Source organism: Sinohyriopsis cumingii, chromosome 11 (genome assembly GCF_028554795.1).
Source record: "Sinohyriopsis cumingii isolate HCF-2022 chromosome 11, ASM2855479v2, whole genome shotgun sequence".
Lineage (NCBI taxonomy): Eukaryota > Metazoa > Mollusca > Bivalvia > Unionida > Unionidae > Sinohyriopsis > Sinohyriopsis cumingii.
Window position 1 is genome coordinate 111,089,518 of NC_142971.1, and position 20,729 is coordinate 111,110,246.

Here is a 20,729-nt window from a genome sequence, read left to right on the forward strand (position 1 = left end):
TTAATCAGTCATGCCTATTTGTAGCTTCTCATCTCTAATGCCTGTAAGTAGCTTACTCAGTCATGCCTATTTGTATCTTCTCATCACTCAGGCCTGTAAGTAGTTTAATCAATCATGTCTATTTGTAGCTTCTCATCACTCAGGCCTGTAAGTAGCTTAATCAGTCATGCCTATTTGTAGCTTCTCATCACTCAGGCCCATAAGTAGCTTAATCAATCATGCCTATTTGTATCTTCTCATCACTAAGGCCCATAAGTAGTTTAATCAATCATGCCTATTTGTATCTTCTCATCACTAAGGCCTATTTGTAGCTTCTCATCACTCAGGCCCATAAGTAGCTTAATCAATCATGCCTATTTGTAGCTTCTCATCACTCAGGCCCATAAGTAGCTTAATCAATCATGCCTATTTGTATCTTCTCATGACTCAGGCCTGTAAGTAGCTTAATCAATCATGCCTATTTGTATCTTCTCATCACTAAGGCCTGTAAGTAGCTTAATCAATCATGCCTATTTGTAGCTTCTCATCACTCAGGCCTGTAAGTAGTTTAATCAGTCATGCCTATTTGTAGCTTCTCATCACTCAGGCCTGTAAGTAGCTTACTCAATCATGCCTATTTGTAGCTTCTCATCACTAAGGCCTGTAAGTAGCTTACTCAATCATGCCTATTTGTAGCTTCTCATCACTAAGGCCTGTAAGTAGCTTACTCAATCATGCCTATTTGTAGCTTCTCATCACTAAGGCCTGTAAGTAGCTTACTCAATCATGCCTATTTGTAGCTTCTCATCACTAAGGTCTGTAAGTAGCTTACTCAATCATGCCTATTTGTAGCTTCTCATCACTAAGGCCTGTAAGTAGCTTACTCAATCATGCCTATTTGTAGCTTCTCATCACTAAGGCCTGTAAGTAGCTTAATCAGTCATGCCTATTTGTAGCTTCTCATCACTCAGGCCTGTAAGTAGTTTAATCAGTCATGCCTATTTGTAGCTTCTCATCTCTAATGCCTGTAAGTAGCTTACTCAGTCATGCCTATTTGTATCTTCTCATCACTCAGGCCTGTAAGTAGTTTAATCAATCATGTCTATTTGTAGCTTCTCATCACTAAGGCCTGTAAGTAGTTTAATCAGTCATGTCTATTTGTAGCTTCTCATCACTCAGGCCTGTAAGTAGTTTAATCAGTCAAGCCTATTTGTATCTTCTCATCACTCAGGCCTGTAAGTAGTTTAATCAATCATGCCTATTTGTATCTTCTCATCACTCAGGCCTGTAAGTAGTTTAATCAATCATGCCTATTTGTAGCTTCTCATCACTCAGGCCTGTAAGTAGCTTAATCAGTCATGCCTATTTGTAGCTTCTCATCACTCAGGCCTGTAAGTAGTTTAATCAGTCATGTCTGTTTGTATCTTCTCATCACTCAGGCCTGTAAGTAGTTTAATCAATCATGCCTATTTGTATCTTCTCATCACTCAGGCCTGTAAGTAGTTTAATCAATCATGTCTATTTGTATCTTCTCATCACTCAGGCCTGTAAGTAGTTTAATCAATCATGTCTATTTGTAGCTTCTCATCACTCAGGCCTGTAAGTAGTTTAATCAGTCATGTCTATTTGTATCTTCTCATCACTCAGGCCTGTAAGTAGTTTAATCAATCATGCCTATTTGTAGCTTCTCATCACTCAGGCCTGTAAGTAGTTTAATCAATCATGTCTATTTGTATCTTCTCATCACTCAGGCCTGTAAGTAGCTTAATCAGTCATGCCTATTTGTAGCTTCTCATCACTCAGGCCTGTAAGTAGTTTAATCAATCATGCCTATTTGTAGCTTCTCATCTCTAATGCCTGTAAGTAGCTTACTCAATCATGCCTATTTGTATCTTCTCATCACTCAGGCCTGTAAGTAGTTTAATCAATCATGTCTATTTGTAGCTTCTCATCACTCAGGCCTGTAAGTAGTTCAATCAGTCATGTCTATTTGTATCTTCTCATCACTCAGGCCTGTAAGTAGTTTAATCAATCATGCCTATTTGTATCTTCTCATCACTCAGGCCTGTAAGTAGTTTAATCAATCATGTCTATTTGTATCTTCTCATCACTCAGGCCTGTAAGTAGCTTACTCAATCATGCCTATTTGTAGCTTCTCATCACTCAGGCCTGTAAGTAGTTTAATCAATCATGTCTATTTGTAGCTTCTCATCACTTAGGCCTGTAAGTAGCTTACTCAGTCATGCCTATTTGTAGCTTCTCATCACTAAGGCCTGTAAGTAGTTTAATCAGTCATGCCTATTTGTATCTTCTCATCACTAAGGCCTGTAAGTAGCTTACTCAGTCATGCCTATTTGTAGCTTCTCATCACTAAGGCCTGTAAGTAGCTTACTCAGTCATGCCTATTTGTATCTTCTCATCACTAAGGCCTGTAAGTAGCTTACTCAATCATGCCTGTTTGTAGCTTCTCATCACTCAGGCCTGTAAGTAGCTTAATCAATCATGCCTATTTGTAGCTTCTCATCTCTAATGCCTGTAAGTAGCTTACTCAATCATGCCTATTTGTATCTTCTCATCACTCAGGCCTGTAAGTAGTTTAATCAATCATGCCTATTTGTAGCTTCTCATCACTAAGGCCTGTAAGTAGCTTACCCAGTCATGCCTATTTGTAGCTTCTCATCACTAAGGCCTGTAAGTAGTTTCTCATCTCCCATGTGTCCTGCACATGTTTCATATTTTGCATAAGGTTAGATTTTTAAAGAAAAAGAATTTCCCATGTTTTCACCACTGATCATCCTGTTTTCTTAAAAATGACCTTGTATTATATCTGTTGAAAAAATGAATCAACAAGACCATTTCTCTCTAATGAGTTACAAATATAATGAAACTGGTCTAGGACCGGGGGCAACCAGGCCACCCCACCAGATGGGAGGGAATGCCTCCACATCCTCTAACACAGCACCTTCTTTCAGGCAAAAATTACTGTCCTCTCAATTTTTGTTGCAGTTATTGACCTTTTTGTCTTCAAAGGAATGCAGTGCATTACTGAACTTTGTGAATGCAGCTTGTCCAGCAGTTTTTAATGGATCGCTTTGAAAATTTCTGTTATTATTGTTAGATGCACATGTCAATTAACTACAGTGCTCCTGTAATATAGCTATTAGAGCCAGATTATGACATGTACAAGTATTATCGCAAAAACTTTCCACATCCCTCTGTTAACCAGGTATCACACCTATTTGGTTATGTAATATTATGAATCACCCACATGTAGTGTAAGAATCACCCACATGTAGTGTATGAATCACCCACATGCAGTGTATGAATCACCCACATGCAGTGTATGAATCACCCACATGTAGTGTAAGAATCACCCACATGCAGTGTAAGAATCACCCACATGCAGTGTAAGAATCACCCACATGCAGTGTATGAATCACCCACATGTAGTGTATGAATCACCCACATGTAGTGTATGAATCACCCACATGTAGTGTAAGAATCACCCATATGTAGTGTATGAATCACCCACATGCAGTGTATGAATCACCCACATGCAGTGTATGAATCACCCACATGTAGTGTATGAATCACCCACATGTAGTGTATGAATCACCCACATGTAGTGTATGAATCACCCACATGCAGTGTATGAATCACCCACATGTAGTGTATGAATCACCCACATGCAGTGTATGAATCACCCACATGCAGTGTATGAATCACCCTGTTTTCTTGAAGACATAGGTATAACACAGCATTCTACTACTACTACTACAGTTCTTATTATTATTGTATCAGACATTTAGAAAACAAATTGAATCAGTGTTGTACAGACATTGTGTTCAAGTCTTTCTCATTATGCATCTGAATGCAATGGAAGGCAAAATCTTGTGAACACTGTTGTCTGGGGTTTTTTTGTCGATTGCTTTGAAATTCATTGATCTTAAGTCAGTATTAAAATATGTGTATGTTGATAAATCTTTGTGCTACCATTTGTCATTATTGACTTGACTGTATGGATGGATTCAGTATATGACATAATTTGCCATTATTGAATTGACTGTATGGATGGATTCAGTATATGACATAATTTGCCATTATTGAATTGACTGTATGGATGGATTCAGTATATGACATAATTTGTCATTATTGACTTGACTTTATGGATGGATTCAGTATATGACATAATTTGCCATTATTAAATTGACTGTATGGATGGATTCAGTATATGACATAATTTGCCATTATTGAATTGACTGTATGGATGGATTCAGTATATGACATAATTTGCCATTATTGAATTGACTGTATGGATGGATTCAGTATATGACATAATTTGCCATTATTGAATTGACTGTATGGATGGATTCAGTATATGACATAATTTGCCATTATTGAATTGACTGTATGGATGGATTCAGTATATGACATAATTTGCCATTATTGAATTGACTGTATGGATGGATTCAGTATATGACATAATTTGCCATTATTGAATTGACTGTATGGATGGATTCAGTATATGACATAATTTGCCATTATTGACTTGACTGTATGGATGGATTCAGTATATGACATAATTTGCCATTATTGAATTGACTGTATGGATGGATTCAGTATATGACATAATTTGCCATTATTGAATTGACTGTATGGATGGATTCAGTATATGACATAATTTGCACATGCAGCTACTTGAAATTTTCATTCGATTCCTGTAAACTTAGACCATGTCATGGTCATTAGATTTCCTGGAAACTTAGACTGTATTATGGTTATCATAATTCCAGTAAATTTATCATGGTTGTCAGAAGATGTATATGTTGACACTCATTTTCAGAATTATGCACTTTTTTAACTGTTGACTTTAGTCTGTTATGGGGGTAGGTGGAATGAAGGAGAGGTAGGGGTATATTTGTATGTATGTTTGTATGTGAGTAAATTACTTGCCATTTCTGTTTCCATAAACTGTATATACAGAAATATGTACATGCATTATTATCTATTATTACTTAACTTTTGACCCATGAAAAGTAAAGTCATCAGTTTTTAATCACTGCTATTTTGTCACAGTAGTAAAACTAGCCCTTTATACATGTGCATTTTGTCTTGTCTGACCAACAATCTCCGCTACTTTCATTTTCTTAAACAGACAATATCTCAGGACAAAAATTTAGCAAGGAACATTACAGATATGCTGACTTGCTTTTCTAGGTGGATTCCAATACATTAAGGATTTTAAATAGCTTCTCACAAAAACTGCTCCACAAAATTGGATCAAGCTTTGCAGATAGCAGCCTGTAATTAATGTTTTTAAAGTATCCAGTCTTCGTTAGAATACAATCTTCATTCATTGTAGCTGCCATAGTTAAACGAAAACAGATAACAACAGTTTCTTCCAACAATTTGCTATTAATTTGAATACAGTTTTGGCAATAACAAACATTGCTGGCAGAGAATCCTTGGAAATGTTTTGAAATTATGCCAATATGCCATAAAATAAGATCACAACTTGTCCAATTCATCAGATTCACATTGAAGCTTTTGAGTATTTCTCCAGTTTACACTATTAATTCCCATGAACTATCATGTGTGGCCATCACTACTAAAATCATATAAAGCTTTCAACAACTTTTGAAATTTTGTAGCCAGACCATATTAGACTTTATCTAAATTAATAGAACAGTATTTTCGAAGTGCTATTGTTTCATTTTTTTCTTCTTTCAGCATCATATTTGGCTGGAGGAATCTTGTCATCAAAGCTTTGCTTTATGATCCAATGTGGCCAACATAGTTGTACCATTTAATGATACTTGAAGCAACTTTCTTAAATAATCTGCTTCACCAGTTAGGCAAGAAATATTTTTAAATCATTGTGTCTGTTTTCTTCATTTTGCAGATTGTGTCAACCCTTGATCAAGTATGTATTATGTATTTGTCAGGATTCGCTGTAACCATAGAGTTTGATGCTAAGTAAAGATGTATGCAAGTATTTTTAATTATGCCAATACCTTTCAGGTGTGGTTTGTGCTATGGAGGCAGCTATAGACTTTCTCCAGCTAGGTTCATTGCAAGGGAAAACAGTTGTTCTTCAGGGAACAGGGAATGTGGGTATGCATAACATATTGTTCAAGATATATTGTAACAGTTAGCATGTCCGAAAGCCATAGTGTTGTAAAATTGTTTAGCCTGAATCAACTGATCTACTTCAGCTTTCATCATGATGAAGTGGAAAAGTCAAACAATGGCTTGTTGAAAACATGAAAATGACATGCCTAAAATATTGTTCTACAGACAGTGCTGTGAGTGTTGGCTAATGTAAATTGAATTTAATAATGATGCTAAGCGTACCATTTCACACCTTTAAATTACACAAAAGTAAAATTGGTATCAGTAAGCAGTAAGGAAGAATGTTGTAAGATATGCTAATTAACCTAACATAATTTTGTATGCCAAGCGTTTTAGTACTATCACAATCATAATGAAGTCAACACTTTCTCAAAATGAAAATATATTCAGTTGATATAAACTGACCACAAGGGGGTATAGATTTTTTTTGTTTTTGCCCAGTACTGATATCTGCAGATTCTTTCTGAAGATACAGTCTGGATAGGCCAAGACTAAAATTTTCAAGTTGTCAGGTGACAGTTGACTAGAAACTTGACTTCTTCATACATTGGAAACCACATGTATTGATGCTATTTTAAACCTTAACACTTCATTACTTCAAAAGGTAATGAAAGCAGCACAAGTTACTGGTACTTCATTGTGTTATTTCAAAATACACCTATCCCTTGATAACTAATGCACAACTGCACTATAAGCGAGGGTGCAAGTTACTAAGCGACCTCCCCAAAAATATGCTAGACATTGAGAAAACCGTGGGGGTAGGGGGAACTGGGTGTTTAATGTCTGAATTCTTGGTTTATAATGGCGTTAAGAATAATAGTCAAAAAAGTGCTTTTTCAGATGAAGTTGTTTGTTATTCTGTATAAATGATGTTTATTTTCAAAATGTTTAGCATCTGAAAGAGCGCTAACATTAATCCTACTGGTCTCAACAATCATCACATGTACATGGAAATATTTGTGTATTACATCACCACTTTTTGTTTTTGTTGATTAGACTGGTTCCATGAGTGTTATGTGATGGAGTATTTTGAAGAAGTTAGTCTATGAAAGTACGGATCCAGAATAACTTGATGTGATTTCTTATTAAAAGTTGATAATGTGATAATGTTGATTAAAATTTCAGGGTCCTATCTACCATTTTCGATTATAAAATGAGGGATATATCAAAGTTTCAGTTACCAATTTTGGCAGTGATTTCCTAAGTTCAACAAATAGTGATCAATTTTGGGGTATTTTCTGGTTAAAAAATGGGATCCACACGAGTTATAAGGGTGCGGGTTATCAAGGGAGTGGTGTATTTATGCAGATTTTCATGGCTTAATATTGAATGAAAGTATTTGTTTTGAAAATTAGTCAGTATGCTCAAAAAAGTTTAGAGCAAGTCTTTCACAGTAGGTACTGGAAATGGCTCAAGTTGGATACATATGTCAGTAATTATTTATTCTTGGATATCAGTACTCATTTTGTCTTTGAACAATAACCTAGTCCTTACTAGTTACCAGGAAATTTGAACAATAACCTAGTCCTTACTAGTTACCAGGAAATTTGAACAATAACCTAGTCCTTACTAGTTACCAGGAATAGCTTGGTGTGATTATAATTGAAATTGGAAAAAAAAATTGACTTTAAATTCATGAATGTGTCTTTAATCAGATGGAGGTAGCAGTTGGTATTTTATTGTTTTCACTGTATTTTTTGAGGTGGGGAAATAATTAGATGAATTTAAGAGTTAAAGCAACCCTTAAATCAATGACGATTGATACCCCATGAATAAATGAACTGACAGCACAATAACTTGTAGAACTGTATTAATTTTGCAACTGATGTACAGTTTTGTGTCACCAAGTCCCAGTATTTTTTAATATGTTGTTTCTATTCCAAAGCTTTTTACTTGAGGTTACCAATCAGATTATCATTGCATCCATTAAAAATGTAGAATACCCAGTAGATGTTTATTGCTTTTCAAAATATTTGGCTCAAATTTATTTTGTATGGAATTAATTTTTCGTAATGAATATTTATTTGACTGATTGCAGGGACAATTTTAATTGAAGAGCTTCTGAAACAAGATGTACGCCATATCTATGCCACAGATACCAATCAGATGAGAGTGCAGGATGTCAGAGATATGTTTGAAAAACAGGTACAAAGAGAAATTGTCAAAATAGCTTTTATTGACAGTTTATATTTTCAGATCTGTTTATAGTTCTGACACTTTATTTCAGTATTAAGACCAAACTTGATTTGATGATGCCTAACGGGATAAATGTGTTTTTCACACCTAAACTAGGTTGTTGTGACCTATTTTTGTGACTCACTATTGCTTAAAAATTTAGCCTAGACTTTAATCTTGTTATCTCTTTCCACAGAATTTGCAATGTGTGTTGGGATAAACATGTCGTTCATTAAAACTGTCACAGTGACCTACTTTCCAGTATTTTGCTGTATTTTATGGCGTATAGGTCAAATTTTGTAAATTTTCCATCTTTTGTCATTTTATAAGTTAATGTGGGGTATAAGATGAAGTTGAGTCAACACACTGGCTTTTTTTGCTGCTACCTTCCAATTTTGTGAGTATTAATGGCAACACTGTGTGCCATTCCTGTTTAATTGGGAAATAACAGTCACCAACATCAACATGCTTTTCCCCAGTTTCATTTTGTTGGGTGGGGAAGGTTTCAGAGTAACTGTAATCTGTATTGTTCAGTTACCAGATTACTGTGATCTTACTCATGTGCAAGGGCACTACTATATTTCATTATCCATTGATGCCTCTAAATAAACAGTTCATTCTTGTTTTAATTATGATATCCATTGGCACAAGAACCACATGGCTCTGCAGTGTTATTTACATGCTAATTAAATATACCTTGGGCTTCAGCCAGGTTGTTCCAGTTGACAACCATTTGAGGGCAAGATTTGACAGAAAAGATCAAATTAGCAAGGCTACCAATAGGAAAATGAGGCATGTAAAGAAAATTAATGATAGGGACAGAAAAAACAGAAATACTTTTTCAGAATTCTTTAATATATCTGTGAAATGCTAAATCATATTTAAATATCAGGATTGTTTATGCCATGAATGCCAATTATTTCTTAGATATACCCACAAATATTGGCACAAAAAAAGAACTTTTTTTGCAAAACCAGGCAAAATTGTAGGTACAAAAGTAAATGAATATAATATGGGCATGTATATGATGTTGCATCACAATTGTTTTTTGTAATATGTGTTATGTATAGGATTTTGCAGTATAGATTGTATCTTGTATGTGTAATGCATAGGATTTTGCAGTATAGATTGTATCTTGTAGTATGTGTTATGCATAGGATTTTGCAGTATAGATTGGATGTTGTAGTATGTGCTATGCATAGGATTTGGCATTATAGATTGTATCTTGTAGTATGTGTTATGCATAGGATTTTGCAGTATAGATTGTATCTTGTAGTATGTGTTATGTATAGGATTTTGCAGTATAGATTGTATCTTGTATCTTTATAAATCACTGAAGAAATTCATGCTAATGTTAAATTGTTTCAGGTTTATTAAGAGAAAACTGATTTGACATAATTGACAGTGCTCATGTCTAATAACATTTCATACATATTTTATTTCACATAATCTAAAATATTTTAGCGGAACATTTGTTAGTCAAAAGACTGATTCTTTGAACCACAGCTATTATCTGTAATTTCATATTTAATAAAAATGTAGTGAGCATTTTATGTGTTTGGCATTGATCCTGCAGGATAAAAAATACATTGATTTGAAAGTGGATGTTGTATTTTTACTCTGTATATGGCAGTCACAGATAGGTCTTCTTTATTTTGTAAACTTGTTGAATTAAATTCATTTTTTCATATTGCAGGCACGTGGCAGGCTGACATTGTCAAAAGTACCATTTAGAGACAGAAGTATATACAGGCAGACTTGTGATATTTTTTCACCCTGTGCCATTCCAAAGGTAGTAATTCTTGGTTGTATAGCCTTTTCATGTATCGATATATGTGATGAATGACTAAGTTGAAATTTAGAACACAAGGATAGTGCACTGTGATTACATGCTTGCTTGCATTTATGTGGTTTTGAGTAAAACTGTTAGAATTATGTTTGGCTAGCCTTCACCTGCCCATATTGTATCTACACAAAATTTTTTCTAATAAGACATAAGAAGACGAACTGCAGAATTACTTTCATGAGAAGGCACACTACTCTGAAGTAATTGTGAGAACTTTCCAGTGGTATAAGCAAAACCACATCCATTTATAAACCTTATAGCCACAAATAGCATACTTCCTATATTAGCTATTCTAAGAGGGGATGCCTGCACCCATCACCATCATGGGCTATTATTCCAATCTCAGACATGCTTTTACATTATAGAGGAGAGATAACGGCCAAAGTAAGAACCTCTTGAACCGTTTGGTCTTTATTTCCTCCAGACAAAGCTTTGATACACTGTCTGAATTGAACATGGCTGAACAAAGTGCTACTTGAACCCAAGTCCACAATTTCATTGACTCACTTCTCATTAACAGATTGTTCAGTCTTTTCACTCAGGCTGCATCAGGTAGAATACATGAGCTTCATGCCATATCAGTCAACCTGAACTCAGCAGCTCCATCAAGATGGCTCAATTTCTCCTTCAAATATGTTCCCCGATCACATTAATGTTAGGGATATAAGCCTGCTACCTCTCGAATCCAGCCCTACTAAAAGATGAAAATTTGTCTTTTCTGTCTATCTCATATAGACCAAAAGGCAATAACTCTTGCCCCTTACCTTCCCTTGCCACCGCCAGGTGTCACTAGTTTTTAAGCTTCGCTTGTACTGATAACATGTATATTATACCTCCAAACAATCCAAGCCATCTTAGCATTAAAATTGGACCATCCGAAGTTAAATTTGGATTTATTGTGTTGGACAATCATTCTTCTACAGGTTGTATACATTATTTTAACAATTTTTTCAAAATTGAGTGACTTTGTCACCCGTACGGATTTCATCTACTGAAGACCATGTTACACACGCTATCGCTGAACTCATGTTGTCAATTAAGAGTTAATGCGACACTGACTAATTTCGCTTACTCTGTTAGTAACGGTTGTGGTATTAGCGAATTAATAACATGCTGAATTGCTAATTTGTGCTTTGTTTTCTTTTCTTGTGTCGTTTCAGTAGAAATGTCAACCAAATGCATGAAATGCAAAAAATTCAGCAAAAGAAGACAACCATGACTGTTGTATTGTATGTACCAAGTGTACATCATCTATACCATGCAGCGTGTGTAATACTTGGACAAAGCAAATGTGGGCTGATGTAGTCCAGAAGGAAGGGGGAACGTTGGGGTCCCCCCTCCACCTAAAGTTCATCATTTGCATCCGTCAGCCACAGTAACATCAGCAGCAATGGAGGAAAATAATGTTGACAGGGTACAACAGTCCACAGCCATTGACATCCGGACAGATATTACCCTTATTTCCCTCGCTCGCTTCCACAGCTTTTTCTGACTCTTTGCGGGAATGTTCCCCCAATTTTAGGCTGCCCAGTTTGTGTAAGTCCCCCCGCATGTCCAAGCATGGCCTTTGGGCCTGTAAGTCAGGACGCATGGGGTTTTTACTGGATCCATTGGATCCATTTCATTATATAACCTCTACGTCACCGGCCGTCCAGCTGTCCCAGCATGGGGACCCTATTGCTAAAACGGTCTGACCAAATATGATTTTCGGGGATCTTAGTTATAAATCCGTCGATCAAGGTGTACCACCGGCAACATACCAATACTATGGCAGAGATTTTAGTGAGAAATCTCTCCGTCCAGTCAGGCCATTGGAGCAGTCGGTACCGGTGATAGCAGGACCGTCGCCAACATTCAGGCCGACCACAAGCCAGACAAACCAGCCAGCAGGGCTGTCCGTCCATATGTTCACGGTTTATCCACAAGGCAGAGTTAGTGACAGTGTCAAGGATGACGGAATCGCATCATCTATGCCACCTGGTATGCTCTATCCAGAGATGCAAGCTATTCCAGAACACGACTCGGCACACAGTGAGGGTGATGAAACTCCTGCAAATCAGCCGTACACAGATCCAACCATGGAACGGACTGAGTTTGGCTTCAAGGCGGCAGTGGAAGAAATGTATAGGGTGTTGGCAACTTTAGAATGCCCTCCACCTCCTACCGCCACTCAAGCCTACAAAGTTAAGGCGTCTGTAGATCTTGACGGGGAGGACGAGATGCCGTCCTTCCGGCTCCTTCCCCAGTTGGCAAAAAATTAAGGAGATCAATGATCGTCTATCAGAACGAATAGGTGATCCGGGGAATGCTAAGGCATTCTTTTCAGAAAGCCAAGTACCAGCGATGTTCTCGTGTCGCTGGTACAAAACTCATTCAGACGCCTTCAGTACTGATCTTTCGGCCCTGAACAAAAATATGGCAGCAGTTCACATGTCCGCTCCACTGTTTTACAAAGTGGAAAAAAAATGTGTTCCATGCCACGTCAAAGCTAGTCCGGAATGTAGTCGCTACGTCTTCAATGTTAGACTTGACTTCATTAGCCATTTTCCGACTCGCATAAAATCCAACAGTGACCACGCTTGGGAAGCGACGGCCCTTATTGCTAGAGTTATTAACAGGGCAGCTCACCATTCCATGGCTAATGCGTTGACTGCTTCTGCCAACTTAGACCTGATACGATGTGACACATGTCTGCGGTCCATGATGCTCAAGCCCCATCATATTCTGGCTTTACGGATGACTCAGTTTGGGTCGCCTTTACTCTTTGGAGGAAAAATTGAAGAAGTTCGGAAGCAGGCAGCTCGGGAACTGCCCCTCCAACTCGCCGCCCAACCCTCGCAGGCGTTTAGAAAAAATCAGCCCCTGCCACAGTGGAGGGATGATTGGCGGACCAGGGACAAGGGATCCTTACAATCAAATGTGCAGCATAGATCTCAACCCAATGCCAGGAGACAACAGTCTAATCAAGCTAGGAGGCAACCATACAGAGGCGGTAAGAAACAAAGTTTCTCCGTCTTTAAGCCTCCTAACTCTAAAAGTTGACATACCCTCCCCACCACCCGCGGACAGCCTACCTGTGGGCAGTTACCTCCTGCAATTTCAGGACCACTGGACCACCTTTTTTTCCTCAGAACGATTGGGTGGTCCAGGTCATTTCAGAGGGGCTTCGGATTTCATTTATCCAACCCCCTCCCTGTCCTCCTCTCCCCTCTTCACGGACGTACCGTCCGATCGGGAGAAGGATACCATTCTACAACAGGAGATACAGTCACTCATAGAAAAACATGCAGTGGAGATTGTGGAGAAAAAAAAAAATCGCCGGGGTTTTATTCCAGGCTGTTTCTTATCCAGAAGGCAAACGGCAAGTTGAGGCCGATCATCAACCTGAGTCGCCTCAACCAATACATTTTACCACCGATATTCAAGATGGAAACGGCGAGATCAATCCGTCTTTCCATCCGGCGGGACAAGTATGACGTCAGTCTAGATATGACCAATGCATATTTTCACGTCCCTATCCACCCAGCGTCACGGAAATTTCTCCAAATTGCTTACCGCAATGCGGTTTATCAGTTCCAGGTCCTACCCTTTGGCCTCAACATCAGCCCTTGGGTTTTTACCAAGGTTATGGATTGTGTCATCACCCTGTTCCGCTCGACTTCATCTACAGGGATGGCAGTGTACTTGGACGACATCTTCCAGAAACATATGGTAAGTTCTATTCTGCTCAAAGGCAGAAACGATCTTTTAGCACTTTTAGATCATCTAGGCTTTCTCATGAACTGGAAAAAGTCAGATCTCCGTCCATCCCAGCATTTTGTCCATATGGGTATGGAGTTTCTCACTGATCTGAATCTGATACGGCTTTGTCGTGCTCGCGTAATCCAGATTGTCGAACTCGTCGAGTCCGTTTCCAACAGGACGTGGATTTCAGCGAGAGAATTCTTGCAACTCCTCGGATTATTCAATGCTGCAGTGGACTTGATCCCGCTTGGCCGTCTTACAAATGACGTTACTGGCACAATTGCACCCCTTTTCAAGTCCCCTCAATCAAACAATAATGATCACGCCCGAGATACGATCATTCCTGCATCAGTGGCACAACCCCGGTTGGCTGTCCATGGGGATTCCTCTAGAGATGCCACAAGCAGAGATAATGGTATGTACCGACGCCAGTACCTATGGTTGGGGTGCCCACCTGTTGCCGGACTTCGCTACAGTCAGCGGCACGTGGGAGCCAGGGGAGAGGCCTCTCCACATCAACCTTTTAGAAATGAGGGCTCTCATCAATGCCTTTCATTTCTGGAAGGATCAGTTCTCAGGAAAAACTGTCCTCATTATGTCAGACAACTCTGTGGTGGTGACTTACCTCCTCAAACAAGGGGGCACCAAATCACCAGACCTGTGCATTCTGATCTGGCAGTTTCTACGTTGCTGCGACAACCTCCACATCAACGTACAAATCAGACACATTCCCGGCAGACTGAATGTCTTGGCCGACACTCTATCCAGGAAAGGTCAAGTCATTCACACAGAATGGTCACTCCATCAATCAGTCTTTCTTCGGATTTGCACACTTTGGGGGCGTCCGATGATCGATCTTTTTGTGACAAGGTGGAATCACAAGTTGCCCACCTTCGTCTCTCCGGTTCCAGACCCAGAGGCTTGGGCCATGGACGCTCTGTCAATCAGCTGGGAGGGGTTGTGGGCATTCGCCTACCCTCCCACAGTTTTGGTACCGAAAATAATCCAGAGGTTAAGGGGTCAGAACTGTTGGATGATTCTGATTGCCCCTCTCAGATGGAACAAGTCCTGGGTCACCGATCTACTCGATCTAGCGATAGATCTACCCAGGAAGATTCCAACCAGCCCAAATCTTCTCAAACAACCGCGGTCACGTGTTCCACCCCTGCCCGGACTGTCTTCTTCTTCACGCTTGGCTCTTGTCTGGACAGCCTTGCGAGACAAACAATTTAAACATTCGATTGTGGAGAGAATCTCAAGAGCAAGAAGGCCTTCCACTCTGAAGGCATACGAGGGAAAGTGGCGTGTTTTCAGGGACTGGTGCCATATCAATAACATTGTCCTTTTGAGTGTCTCAATCCCTCAACTGGCCGACTTTTTTCTCTGGCTTTTCGAGGAGAAACAGTTGGCCCCAATTACTATCGAAGGCTACTGCTCCATGATATCAGACACATTCCGCCATCATGGTAGATGTGATATTGGGCATAACAAAGATCTATCAGATCTTTTAGCCAATTTTGATTTCAATCGACCAAAATCTTTCACCCAGTTTCCAAAATGGAATCTGTCCTGGGTTTTAACATGGCTCAATTCAGACAAATTTGAACCTTTAGCCCACACTTCGTTAAAGCTGTTCTCATACAAAACATGTTTCTTGATAGCCTTAGCTTCAGCATGCAGGGTGAGCGAGTTACATGCCCTTTCCAGTGACCCGAAATTTCTTCAGTCCAGATCAGATGGTTCGGTGGTCCTCCTGACGCAACCGGGCTTTATAGCCAAAAATAGGTCACCATCCATTGGCAATCAAAGAATCGTCATTCGCTTGCTCTCTTCCATAGATAAGTCAAGAGCAAAGCCATGCAAGATCCTGTTCGTGCACTCAACACTATTTAAAATGCACAGAGGCGTGTCGGGACACGTAAGCGCCTCTTTCTTCCGGTCAAAGCTGGTAAACGGGATATCACCCCTCAAGCCCTTGCTTCATGGCTGAAGTGGGTTATACGCTCAGCGTACTCTGAGGTCTCACAAGATCAGAGTCGCCTCATGAAGATTACAGCTCATGAGATTAGAGCAATTGCAGCGAGCCTTGCATTCGAACGCTATGTTTCGATCCGAGATATAATAGAAGCTGTTGGCTGGCATGCAGAGTCAACCTTCTCCAGTTTTTATCTCAGAGATTTGGCTTTGCAAAGGCAAACCTTGAATCTGGTAGGTCCGGTGTCGGCAGCCCAGATGACCACCAGACCCATTTAAAACAATCAGCAAGCCTATCAGCTTCGCTGGATTCACCAGTGAAATTTCGTAGGTAAGAAGATTTCAATAACTATCTTCTTAACCGTATATAGGGGTCACATATCACGGGACCCTAGGCTGTGTTGCTGATGAAATTAGGAGAACGGGTTATCGTTCAAATGGGGAATCCAGCCATCATTCCCTAGAAGGTACCCGGGGTGGAGGTAGGATGCTTAGCATTCCCTCCTCCTATTATTCTCCTAACGTTAATGTGATCGGGGAGTGTATTTGAAGGAGAAAGCAAATTTTTAGTAAATTATGTTTCTCCGAGAATACTTACCCGATCACATTACTTATAAACCCTATATGCGAGCATCCTCGTATAATATATATCGCTCAGCTTAAAAAACTAGTGACACCTGGCGGTGGCAAGGGGAGGTAAGGGGTAAGAGTTATTGCCCTTTGGTCTATATGAGATAGACAGAAAGACAAATTTTCGTCTTTTAGTTGGGCTGGATTCGAGAGATAGCAGGCTTATATCCCTAACTTTAATGTGATCGGGTAAGTATTCTCGGAGAAACATAATTTACTAAAAATTTGCTTTCTCTTATGACGATGCCTGCTTTTGTTGGCTAGAACAGGTCGCTGCTTTTGATGAGCCAATTCTATGCTTTAACACCATTGGGACCCTTCTTCGCAATGGCATTTGCAAGACACTGTCAAGGGTCTGAAGTGGTTTCTGAATCAAATAAATTTGCCATTTTTAAATTTGGTTATGACAGTTCCTTACTATAAAAAAAATGTATACAATGTTTTACTGTGGACTTAGCTGTCCTTCCACACTCGCCTTGCAGCATACTTTACCATATTTAAAAAATGTGATTCCAAGAATTTTTAAAAAGCTTTTGCAATGAAGCCAGTTATTGCCACTGTCCCCTATGAAAATTGCTCATAGCAGTGTGTATCTGCAAATATAAGGTGTATTGCAAAGCCTTTTTGTAATACAATTTATGACATTGACTAAATACAATAGTGGTTAATTAATGTCCAGATCTGTTTGTAAAAACATATTCTGGCTAAAAATGCGAGTTGGGATCCAGGTACTGAGATACCCACCTGTTGATAAGATCCAGCATAACAAAATAAGCCATAGGGTACCCATTTACCTATACAAGTTTTTTAACAGTGCTTGTAAAGGCAGCACAGTCTCACTTTGTTTTCAAGTTGACAGTCCTTTTGATTGAGCTGCAAATACATGTACTTGCTCTGTGCCAAGCAGCTTTTTTTCTCACATGACAACTCTGATTGAGCAGCGAATGTGGTACAGTGGCAAGTAACAGAGGAGGGGGTTATTTGATCTTGCCGCACAGCTGATATCTTCATTTACAGTCTAGAATAGATTTCACGGATTGCATGATAAGAATGTTACAAGCTCAGTTTCTAAATAAGCATCCACATGTGACAGTGAGGCCAAAGAAAGGAGTTGGATGACATTTTTGATGACTAGACCTCAATGACTATGATGACTAGACCTCAACGATTTACTAGCCAACGATGGAGGATTTCAGAATTTTATCGGACAGTTGGAATGAATTCTTGGACTTTGTACCAGATGTCATTAGGTAGTGATATTTATAGGATACTGTAAATTAAAAAAATGTGGACTTAACTTCAGGTTTGTACACATTTAATACAATTTCCCTTTGATCAAGTACCTGAGTAACTGTTCATTAGGACCATTAGTACCTGGTAGAAGTTTTCTAAAATTTTGACAGCTTTAGTTCTGGTAAATTATGTAAAGTGGTTTAAATGTTAAGTTTTGAGCTAATGCGTGCTCAAAATTATTTGTATAATTTTTCTCAAGGAGTCCATATTGTTACCTTAATATATCTTGATTTGCATTTTAGCACAGTTCAATATAATGGGGAAGAGTTGTATATATGTGATAGCACAGTGCACTGTATTGGGGAAGAACTGTACATATATGGTACAGGGTTGGCGATGACTTTATAAAAGTGGCCGCCAAAAAAATTACCAACTCCAATATTTTGTTGCCAATTAAAAAAAAATATCGCCATTTTCATGATACATTACTATTCATTTATCTCAACACCCTTGGGACCAAGGTAATATTGTCAATATAAGTGAATTTTAAGATAAGTGATGGTGGGAAGTGGGCTGAAAATAAATTGAATTTTCACATACAAGTGAACTTTTTTAGGTGACCTGTTATCGGTGACTAGGATTTACAAAGAGAGAGAGAGAGAAGAAAAAATAGAATGGAAATTTTCATTAAATGGAGACAACTAGTCTGAAATATACTTGTCTATTGACAACTTACATTTGTGTAGTACACCCCACAATGTGTAAATAATGTACATGTATATAAAAAATCCATGAATTTGAGTCATATATTAGAAAATTCTCGTATCAGTCAAATCCCATTATAAAATACAACACACACACACACAGAGACAGATATATATATATATATATATATATATATATATATATATATATATATATATATATATATATATAAACAATGGTAGTCCTTGTTTGATCTATATCCCATTGTGAACAAACATGTTTCACGCAACAATTCACTCAGATATATACTCATTATCCTAGTAGAACGTCACTGTATAGTTGTTTTTATGCTACATGTACTTCAATTGGCTTAGAGTTTGGTCAGCCAGAAACAACTACCATGATGCTAAGGCTGCCAAGAGGATGAGGCTATTCCTAGGGAAATGAAAATTTGAACAAATTAAAAAGTTTAACAAACATTCTTGCGAGATGTCCCACCTTCATTTAACTTGACAGCCAAATATCTGTTGTTTCAAAATATTGGATTTTTAATTTAGGTTTTACACTACCATTAGTAGCGACCGTAAGCATGAACTTTTTTGTTGCAAAGATGAAACTTTCACGGCACAATAAATATGTTCCAATCACTATGAAAAATTAAACAATGCTTTTATTTAAGTTTATTGCCGACTTTATTTGATCAGAGGTCTTCGGCTTGCTTTGATGAAGTTGCATGTGTTATTGAAGGCCGTCTGAAGGACCAAACAAATGTCCATTTGTTATTGCTGCAGCAACATTAAATAATCATAGAACATTGACTGAGACTGCATTTTGTTAAAAATTTCTTAGTATATATACAGAATGATCTAGTGCTTCAGAGTTTATCAGTTTTCTTTGAGTTTCAGCAAGACTATTTTTTTGCTACAGTTGACAAAAAGAAAAAATGTTGCTGTCTTCTGGTCAATTTGTCCCCATTTCTGCCTTCAGAGGTGGTCAATAATCAGGTAGCACAAATATTTTAGTTAAATTACGGCATACAGTACTAAGGCCAGACATCAGCATAAGTGGATTATGATATAACAGTGCTGTGTTAGGGCGGTTTGTCAATATGAACAAAAGGATTTATTTATGTAACAATAGATTCCAGTAAAATTTTATATCCAAGTTTGTGGCTTCCTGTCATGGTGCCTTTGAATTTCTCCATTCCAAAGCCAAAACTATATACAGTTTTAATAGCCCAAAATGTTGCAATTAAAATCACCAGATGGTATACTTTGTTACCAGTAAGGAAAATAAATCACAGTTTGCGACATTGACGAAGCCCAGTGCAATCCCTGTGAGATCACAGTACACTATAATGGGGGAAGAGCTGTACATATATGATATCACAGTGCACTATAAGGGGGAAGTGCGGTTTATTTATGATAGTGCAGTGCACTATAATGGAGAAGAGTTGTACATTTATGAGAGTACAGTACATTATAATGGGAAGAGCTGTACATTTGTGATAGCACAGTGCACTAAAATAGAAAAGAACTGTAAAACATTCATGCAGTGTAAGCTGAAGGATATGGTGACCAAAATGAGTCCTGATCAAATGGTTTGTGTGTGTGTGATATGGATTTTTAATGTAACTTTCATAATTTTTCAGTCATATTGCTATCATTTCTGCAGTGTGGCAGTTTATAGTGATGTCTAGCACTAGGGCATCATGCTGAAGACATGTAGCATGATGTCCCACCCAGTCACGTTATCCTGACACCAGGCTGACCAATTCCTACACTAATCTCATAATGCTGAGTGCCTAGCAAGGCAGCTGCTAGTACCATTTTTGTAAGTCTTTGGTATGACTCAGCCAGGGTTGGAACCCACAACCTCCTGCATCTGAGGTGGATGCTCTAACCGCTCAGTCCACTGGAGCAGTCCTGATCAAATGGAGCAGCCTGAAAAGACCTTAAAGGTTGATTTAAAATCACTGATAACTAAAATGATTTTCATCTATGTGAATTATCTCACTCCTGCTAATTTGGAGGATAAGTTCAAGTTTTGCAAAATTACTTGAAATGATCTTGACATATAGGTACAGTTCTTAATAAGGTGAGGATTTCTCCAAATATGCAAATGAGCCATATTCCTTAGACTGGTTCATGAATTGAATCACAGAATATAGTTATTTTTAATGGTAATATAGGTCCCAATATAGCTGACTACATTCAGAATGAGGTTATGAAAGGAAAATTTGTTATTAAATAAAAACTAAGATGACAAAAACTAAAAGTCATGTGTCATAGATGTTGACTGCCTTCTTTAT

At 38.3% G+C, this 20,729-nt stretch overlaps 1 protein-coding gene across 1 annotated transcript in view; it reads left to right on the forward strand.

Annotated features, from left to right (window-relative positions):
• LOC149789295 (uncharacterized) overlaps window positions 1-20,729 on the forward strand; it is a 56,321-nt gene that overhangs the window by 15,343 nt on the left and 20,249 nt on the right. Inside the window, exons 5-7 of the mRNA XM_089975501.1 lie at window positions 6,001-6,093; window positions 8,150-8,256; window positions 9,983-10,078. Coding sequence (XP_089831627.1) covers window positions 6,001-6,093; window positions 8,150-8,256; window positions 9,983-10,078 — 296 coding nt within the window. The remainder of the gene's footprint in view (window positions 1-6,000; window positions 6,094-8,149; window positions 8,257-9,982; window positions 10,079-20,729) is intronic.